Consider the following 8603-nt stretch of genomic DNA (forward strand, 5'->3'; position numbering starts at 1 on the left):
ACATTACGCCACTTCGAGGTGCAATCCATCGTCTTTGGTGCCATCAAATGAAAATAAACTTGTTCTGCTAATCTAATTAAATCGATACTATCGTATAGATCAGATCGAATTCTTTTTTTAGAACTCGAAATAGTTCAGAAGAGGAAACCCACGTATTTTACAATCGATATCCCGCGTGTAATATAATAAACCAAAAAAAATCAATCATCAAATTCTACATTTAATTCGATGAAGAGAAAAAATTGAAATTAAATCGATATACATTAGAATATATCGATTTGCAAATATTCGAGCAAATTACAATGTGCTGCAGCAACTTGTTGTACAAGCTATAACGCAGCCAGATATTTCGAGTCGCACCTTGAGCTCCCTTCCTCGCATACGTTTAGTCATCTTTCCGCAAAGCTAAAAACTTGGCCTTCATTCTACTGGATCGCGATTCATGGATCGTGGATCACCGTGCCAGAGAAATAACGCAGTTATTTTACGAGACATCTTGGACATGTAACACGAAATTTTATTTTATCGATGGATTTCACGATGCGATTGATGGATCAAAATCATAACGGTGTCATTATCCTGCCAAGAAGACTGTCATGTTTTGGCTTCTAGTCACGACATAATTTTATCTCCTGTTTTGAAAAATTTAAGCGAAAATGGAAAAAAAAAAATAAAACTTGTTGAAATAAATTAATTATATATTTCTAATTAGATTCTAAATAATTTTGTTTAAACGAAAATAGAAAGAGAACAAGAAGAGATGAAACTCGATTAGCAAAGAATTAATATTGATACGTTGTTTCTCGAAATAATTGTTTATTGATTAAGAAAACGAGAATATATTGAGTAAAAGATGAATCCACGATTTTGTACAATTATTTGCTTTTTTTAGATAAATATTTCTACAGAGAAAATCAATTATTCGAACGTGACAAGACTATTAATCATCAAAGTTTTCGCGATAATCAGTAGAAGATTTGTTACACTCTGTCTCTATGCTTCCGCATGGTTGGTTGACAGCATTTCATATCTGTCATCGAGGCGACAGCTCGTCGACGATAAGATGAAATTCATTTCATATGCATAAATTTCATAATTCATTCCTTTCTCTATCTCTCACGAGAATCGAAGATGAAGAATCGAAATTAATTTCTTTTTGTTCCATGGACAACAAATTCATCCCTAAACGTACGTATTTTCCTTTCAACTTTCTATTCCGATCGATCTTACATTCGCCAAGCAGAAAAATATCACTCGAAAAAATGATATTTATAAACGATAATTATATTTTACAACTCCCTCGAAAAAGTTAAACGGATCATCCGATGATCCATAGATCAGCCAAAGTTAGGCGCTTGTTTAAATTTCATAACATACCGATCCCCGCGCGTAGAAGCTTCTCAATTTTTCAATGGCACATCACTGATGTCTCAAAAACCGTCGTGTTTTTCAATCACACCTGAGAACTCGTCTACGAACCCGTTTCCCGAAATAATCGGTGAAAAATCACCAAACGCATAAGCATAAGTTCGTCCAAGGCCGGCCGGGGCCTCGACGAACGCGAATCAATCCGACAACGGCGAAAAGGAGACACCAAGCTTTCGGGAGGACAAAAAAAAGGAGGGCAAAAAAGAAAGAAAAAGAAACGAGAAAAAGTGGAAAAACTGCAACCCGGCGAAATTCGGGGGAGTTTCGAACGAGTTAGAAGTCGAAGCCAACACGCCGTGCCGCCCGAACGCGAGATCGACACTTGCACAACACTCACGAAAATAGCACGACGACGAGCTGACACGACGGCCAGAAAGAACGGAAGAGGAAAGGAACGAAACGTGGGCAGGAAAAATAAGCGATGGTGGAAAACGTTAGACGGATTACTCACCTCCAGCCAAACACGTACAGAATGGTAGTCCCTCGAAATTTTGGTTGGCCGATTTGAGGAGGAAGAGAAAAAGAAAAGAATATAATACGCGGCCCTTGCGTTACACTCGTTGCTCGATCACTGTTGGCCTTTTAATATCGCGATTGGGATCGATGGGTCGGTCACTGGATATATCGTTCACCACTTTGCGCTCGGAATCCCCAAATAAATCCCCCGAGGCGGTGAGGAAGCCAGCCGGCGGCTATCTCGAGACTGCTACCAATGCCAGCCGCAAGGCGTCCCAACACCCTCCACGCTTCTCTTCTGCCTCTTCTTCTTCTTCTTCTGCTTCTTTTTCCTTTTCATCGTTAACCTCTTCTTTTCTTTTCTTTTCTTTTTTCCCCCGTTTTTTTCCATCTATCATTCTCGAGACTAACATTGTGCATCGGCATCGTTCGCCAACGTTCCCCTCGTCATCGTGATCGTGATCGTTGATCTTATAGTTGGGGAGAAGAATAGAACGACGCACCTGTTGTTCCATGGACCGATTCGAGGGAGATTCGAGGGAGAGCTTTCTCTCTTGGCTTGTGCAGATTTGATTGAAACGGCGTTGCGAAACGATTCCCCAAGGGTAAAGTAAAGAAGTAGAATCTGGTAACCTTTTGATTATAATTTTAGAAGGAGATTGTTATTATTGAATTTAAGAAACGATCCGGCTAATAATATAATATAATGGAAAAGCGTTTCGTTTGTAGAAATGGCGACCTTTGGTATTCCTCTTTAGTGTTCCTCCTCGTATCTGTACCCGAGCCAAGGTTTCTCTCAGAGTAATTAACGAGAGAGGATCGTTACACAATTGTGAATTATTATTATTGTTATATACGAACGAGCAATAATCGTTATTATCTCGTTCATTTCGTAGGAGATGAGATATCCCTCGAGCGATTAATTTCTTATGCGTTCCGATTTTGGTTTCGTCGAAGCTGTTGTAAGCGCGCCAAGCGATTCGATTAAATAATTAGAAATGCTCGATTGCACAATTTAAATCGATCGATTTAAAAATACATCCCAGGATAGCATAAATCGCCAATTCGTTCGATCATCACAATTTTCATGGTTTATAATGCGATTGATTTACAGCCATTCCAAACTGTTCGCACTCTTCGTAAATAGAATTGTTTTGCAATTGCCATAGTATGTCTGGTATCCGACGTATGGCATTGACATTCCTGTTCCCCTGTTTCTTTAACCACGCAAATTTCCAATTTTTCCAATTTTTCCCCCTCTTTCGATTCGACGACAGATCAAAATTATTACCAAAAAATCGATTATATATCATAATCGAAAATATAGGAATCAAAAATAAAAAATCAAGAATAAACGAGATAGTAACAATTTTTTCCACATCGAAATAAAAAAAAAAACAAATATCAAATCATCGCTCAGAAATCCAACTCCCTCTCCTCTCCTCCCTCCTTCCGAATAAAAAAATCGAGTGCTTCGTAGAACCGACATGAGTTATCTTAATCGAGTTGGACAGACTGACAATAATCGCCAGCAGACGAATCGGTTCGTTGCTTTCGGCTGGTTCTAATAATAATCGAATGCTTATCTAATGTCTCCAGGCTTTTCTCTGCCGTTCGATATACATTGTGCATTCGCGTTACGTTGCACCATAATTTGTGCGACAGTCTGGACCGTCTCGCCTCTACTTTCCCACTCGTCCTTTTTGTTGCTAACAGCCGTCTTCTGTCCGGCGCCGATGGTACTTCGACGGATCGTTGGGAGGTCTATTTGTGCACTCGACTTGGTTTTAATACGCGCACCGCACACGGATCCGCTGTCGATGTACTTTTACGACCGACGAGATATGTCCCGTTACTTCCCATTGAGCCGTTTTTCCTCGATCCAACGCTTGCGTCGTTACTTAAGAGAGGAATCACGATTATCCAGCCTCGATATAAACTGTATAAATAAATTGGTTTATAGTTACAGTTGCTTCGAAGTTTACTCGAAAATATATATTTGGAAAGTGATAGTGAAAGATGTTCGTTCGATGATTTAAATTGGAATCGGTTTTAATTCGATCGAGAATCTTTACGTTATGATGCTGATTTCAAAAATCGATTTGTTATAATTTCTTCTCCAAAAATTAATATCAATCCTTTTAAGATCAAATTGTTAAGAGGCTAAAAAATAGAAAATATCGTTTAATATTCAATTTGGAAGAAACAAGAAAGCCTGTTTCTTTGCAGAAATTAAATAATACATCACATGTTGCATTATACCCATGAGCGTCGATTTTAAAAGGTTGATTGGCTTCCTTCGATTTTCATATAAAACGTGAGATAGTATCGAAAGATTACACTTTGCGCTCTAAGTTCATTTCCGTGTTATTAATGCAAAGTAGCCGCGTGTACGACATTCATACGTAATATCTGACTAATTGAGGCCGACGCGTGTACTTGGCCATCCTCCAAATCGCTTTGATCGGCTCTGTTCGAAAGCTACGCTTGTACACGCGTATACACGCACACGCATATGTATATATATATATATATTTATATATATATATATACACGCGTACGTTGTCGTAGATTTAGGTGCACGCGTGTGCCATTCGAAACGAGCAAATGGACCGAATCGAGCTACGAGTGGTCTTTTCTCGAGGAATAGATCCTAGATTTAGAGGAAGGGGGAGGATTAATACGAATTATATTCCCTACGGCGTGAAGGTGAATTCTATAGGACAGATAAGATGACAAAAGTTGGTCGTCGAGAAGAAACGAGCATCGAAAGTCGCGCGAGCGCTTTCTGCGAACCTTTCTCTGGGGATATGTCAACGTGTCGAAAGAACTGAGCGTGAACAGCCATTTTTATTACATTTTTATCGAGGACATTATTGGTTGGAAAAATTGACACGGAGAAAAGTTGGAAATTGAAGGATTGGACTGACATGATTCCACGCGGTGAAGTACGAGCTTAAAACGTCCCATCTTGCGAGTACGCCGATTCAATGGCACCAGCACCAATCATTCGACCGATCTACCTCGTGGAGGAATGCTGCTAACTTTATTCAGGTATGCATAATTGCGAATAAAATTTTAATTATATGTTTACCGATTTCGTTTCTCACGAAATACGAGACGGAGGCGAAAAACGTTGGCGGATAATTTTTATTAACGAGAGATAAAAAACAAAAAAAAAAAAAAAAAAAAAAAAAAAAAAAAAAACAAAAAAAAGCAGGTTGACCATGATCGTTCCGCTACTAATCCCCGTTTGCGTCGAAACCAATGCCGAGAAATTATCGTTCGTACCGTCAGAGGAGAAGAAAGTGGCGGCCGGTGTGCCGCATCGACGGACCGTTACGTTTTTGAAAGGAAACGAGAAATCGATTCAAGATGAAGATAGGAATCCCATGCTACAGAAAAGGCAATTGAGCAAGAACAATCGATACTTCAACGAACAGAATTTGAGGATGCGCCATAGCATCGTCTCCGATCCCGTGGATTACAGAATTCCTAGATCAGATATCGAAACTGGTGGATTGGCCCACAAAATGGCCAAGGACGCGCTGAAATCGCCCAAGGTGCAAGAGACGATAAGAAAACTTTCGCGCGTGTCGCCCCCGGGTCATCTTCAGGCCACGGTGAAGATACCGATGACCAAGGGTAACTCGAAGCTGACAGAAGACAAAAGAAATCGAAAGGGGTTGAGGCACAAGGGGCGAAAGAAGAAGAAGAAAAAAAGGTAATGGAAGTGATCGAACGGTTTTTAAAAATTAAAAACCGTCCTCCTTTCTTTTTTTCTTTGGGAGAAGAGAAGATTATCAATGGAAATTAAACGCTTTGTATTATTCCGTGTTTTATACACATATGTATGGTATTTTTTTTTTTTTTGATTTCCAGGCATCATAGAAGATACATGAAACAACCTACTCAGATAAAGAGGGGATCCCCTAAGGTAGGTAAGCTTCGTTCTGCAATTCTCACTAATTTTCTATTCCTCCCCAACTGGTAAATTTTTACTACGCATGTGGATAAACGTATGTAAAATGTATCTTTACTCAGAGAACGTTGGACAGCAATGGGGACATTAACACGTTAACAAAGCGATCAAAGCGAAGGGTGAATACTACGATTAAACGTAGTCCAGATAATCTCGATGATATATCACGCGAAAACACGTCCATCTCAGAATCGAGGGACAAAGTCACCGCTGTTCACGTAGACGACAGCGATTACGTTGATTTCTCCTCGTCCCCAAATATCGAGACGACCGAATCCATTTTTGTAGATATGCAAAATGACGAGAAATTGCGAAATCACGAGAGCGAAAAGATGATCGAACATTTGATGCAGACCACGACCAAGAATCCGTGGAAAAAGAAATCAGGGGACCAAGGGGTCGAGTATTCGGATTACTATAGCGACGACGAAGTACTCCAAGACGTCGCCGCGAATAAAATTTTGCCGCAACTGATCGACTCGAGAGATCCTTACGATCGATTAACACGACAGACCTTAAATTTCACGTCTTATCGTGACTGCAGCCGTCCGTTCGATAGAGACTTGCAACCGTATTATCCGGATTACGATACTCGTAGAACGTATCGTGGTTTCAAGAACGACTATGTCAATTCTCTTAATAATTTTCAGAATTATCCGACAAATGACCGTATCGCGACATTAAATCGGAATTCTCGAGTACTCGGACCGGATGAGGCAACGTTCAATTACGCGACCAATTATGGAGTTTTGGACTATCGAAATCAAAATTATGACACCTCGTATGCCGCGCCGAGCGTTCCGGCGGAAGTTCCGGAAGATCCGCAAGCGTTCGAAGGGAACAACGTTTCCGATTTGTCGAATAATTACGATACCTTCGATCCGAATAAATCAGACGGTGGTGATCGACAGCCTGTCATCGAATCGCAGAATCCAGACCAATTCGAATACTTGAACAATCAGTACGAAATTCCTGGCGAACAATTTCAAAGTCTGAGCACCAACATGCCCCAAAACTTGAACTTGAACGGGGCCGTTGAACCGTTGATCCAGCCTCAATATTTGAACAATTATCAACCGATAGATACCAACTCGCTTGGCGGGAATTTCGATCAGACCAATATAATGAACCAACCGGAAAGTATGAGAATTCCAAACGCGGACAATTACTTCCCGATCCAATTTTACAATAATCAGCAGGAAACCCAGCAGGATAATCAATTAGAGAATCAAGAAAAAAATATGGAGAACTACGCGTTGCAATCGACTTTTTACAATCGTCCATCCGTCAGTCTTCCCAACGCCATGGATCAACCATTGGGCAAGATCCTTGAATCCCTTGGGATAAACATTAACGGGGGTCAAAATAAGGAGATCAACATGAACGAAAATAACAATCGACAAATATTGCCTTATTCCAACGATCGCACGTTGGACGTGATAAATTACATAAGGAAGAGACCGTACGAGGTCTATAAGGAAGAGTCGACTGGTTACGGGGACAATAATTTCAGAGGTTTGGAGTATCAATCGTTCCTTTCGAAGAACAGGAACAATATGAAAGAGGACCAGAGGCAATTGAATCAAAATATTTCATTTGGGAAGGAAAATGTGGACCATGATCATACGAATATTACAGGCGCTGTGAGGGATACGAAACAAGTTGCAAATGAAATACTTGATACCATAATGGAGGAGTTGGAGGATCTGAAGGACGATCGGTTGAAGAACAACAAGAACAGAGAAGGTAAGGTAGTAAATGGGGAGTAAATGGCGCGCGTCGCACGTGGAAAATAAATACGTGTTTCTCGGAGAACGATAGTAGGCCGGCTTGAAGCTTGCCTGTCCCTGATATGTGAAACGAGCGATATTTTTAGGCTTACCTTGCCGTTTGTCAGGGTCCTGGTCAACAACTCAGGCCGGAGTGAAACTGGATATGAGGGTCGTGAATCGTACTATAGTAGTGACAGTTTCCAACTTCACGTCATCCCGTTTACAAGAAAGTTTGTTGAATGAAACGTGGAACGTCTCTGGTCACGTCCCATTCAAACGTGGCTTGCCGTTCACCCTCATCGCCACCCATAATTATACCAATTCTATTGCCGTGTTTGTCGGTATGTAGCTTGTTTCTTTCGCCAATATATATTTGTATTTTTCCAACGCGGGAAAACAATTCAACAATTTCTAATTTTTAACAATCATATGTCAAATGCTGCATCATGTAATCAAAATTTTTTATCAACAATTTTGAAACTTTATAATTAATTCTTCTCTTGTTCCTCTAACAACGAACTGACTAATGCCATAAAACTGTCTCTCTTTTCTTTTTCCTTCAAATAAATTAATTATAAGTAGAATATTTTTCAACGGAATTCGCGAATATGTAAATTATCGATAAAATAATCGTTTAGGTGCCTGCAGAGTTTGTCAAGGTATCGACACTATAGCAGGGGTTTGGTCCGTCGCCCGACAACCAAAGGATTGCAAGGATTTACAGGCAGCCACGAGTGTCTTCAACGATATTTTTCGTAAAACGCAATTGTCCAGTTTGAAAGAAGGCGAAAACACTGAGAATGCGACATTGAAGCATAACAAGACGAAAAGTTAAGAATAATTTGCCTCCTGAAATCCGTATGACGCGGAAATACTTAACGAAACAAGAAAGAAAAAAAATGTTGGAATTCGAGAGATGGAACTACGATAGAGGAAAAAAAAAAAAAAAAAAAAAAAAAAAAAAT

General features: G+C 40.1%; 4 protein-coding genes across 6 annotated transcripts in view; 2 read left to right on the forward strand and 2 right to left on the reverse strand.

Annotated features, from left to right (window-relative positions):
- The window catches only part of LOC102674251 (obscurin), a 44154-nt gene extending 41966 nt beyond the window's left edge, over positions 1–2188 (reverse strand). For 2 of the 3 annotated variants that reach the window (XM_006613912.2, XM_006613911.2), the window contains exon 1: positions 1880–2188. The gene's annotated coding sequence lies outside the window, so the exon portion shown is untranslated. Of the gene's footprint in view, positions 1–1377; positions 1397–1879 lie in introns of those variants that run through there. The other variant, XM_031509617.1, reaches the window with a different exon arrangement.
- Positions 2189–4533: 2345 nt separating this feature from the next.
- On the forward strand, positions 4534–5957 carry LOC116185371. The gene is made up of 4 exons (XM_031509645.1): positions 4534–4938; positions 5105–5608; positions 5767–5825; positions 5929–5957. Exons 1-4 carry the CDS (start codon positions 4919–4921, stop codon positions 5955–5957), a joined length of 612 nt encoding a protein of 203 aa, XP_031365505.1. The 5' UTR covers positions 4534–4918.
- On the forward strand, positions 5936–8582 carry LOC102672840. Its single transcript, XM_031509629.1, has 3 exons — positions 5936–7612; positions 7743–7979; positions 8277–8582. The coding sequence occupies exons 1-3, from the start codon at positions 6157–6159 to the stop codon at positions 8471–8473; spliced, it is 1890 nt and encodes a 629-aa protein (XP_031365489.1). The 5' UTR covers positions 5936–6156; the 3' UTR covers positions 8474–8582.
- The window catches only part of LOC102672978 (centrosomal protein of 290 kDa-like), a 13373-nt gene continuing 13120 nt past the window's right edge, over positions 8351–8603 (reverse strand). The window contains exon 20 of the mRNA XM_031509630.1: positions 8351–8487. Within this exon, the coding sequence (XP_031365490.1) occupies positions 8470–8487 (18 nt within the window). The 3' untranslated portion in view covers positions 8351–8469. The remainder of the gene's footprint in view (positions 8488–8603) is intronic.

Source organism: Apis dorsata, unplaced genomic scaffold (genome assembly GCF_000469605.1).
Source record: "Apis dorsata unplaced genomic scaffold, Apis dorsata 1.3 scaffold_165, whole genome shotgun sequence".
In the NCBI taxonomy this organism is placed as follows: domain Eukaryota; kingdom Metazoa; phylum Arthropoda; class Insecta; order Hymenoptera; family Apidae; genus Apis; species Apis dorsata.

What these genes read in the sequence shown, in the direction of transcription:
- LOC116185371 (XM_031509645.1), top strand. Translation starts at nt 4,919, where the DNA reads ATGCTGCTAACTTTATTCAG. An exon ending in AAGAAGAAGAAGAAAAAAAG is followed by an intron (nt 5,609 to 5,766) that starts GTAATGGAAGTG and finishes TTTGATTTCCAG; the next exon opens with GCATCATAGAAGATACATGA. An exon ending in GAGGGGATCCCCTAAGGTAG is followed by an intron (nt 5,826 to 5,928) that starts GTAAGCTTCGTT and finishes ATCTTTACTCAG; the next exon opens with AGAACGTTGGACAGCAATGG.
- LOC102672840 (XM_031509629.1), top strand. Translation starts at nt 6,157, where the DNA reads ATGCAAAATGACGAGAAATTGCGAAATCACGAGAGCGAAAAGATGATC. An exon ending in GAACAACAAGAACAGAGAAG is followed by an intron (nt 7,613 to 7,742) that starts GTAAGGTAGTAA and finishes CGATATTTTTAG; the next exon opens with GCTTACCTTGCCGTTTGTCA. An exon ending in TTCTATTGCCGTGTTTGTCG is followed by an intron (nt 7,980 to 8,276) that starts GTATGTAGCTTG and finishes ATAATCGTTTAG; the next exon opens with GTGCCTGCAGAGTTTGTCAA.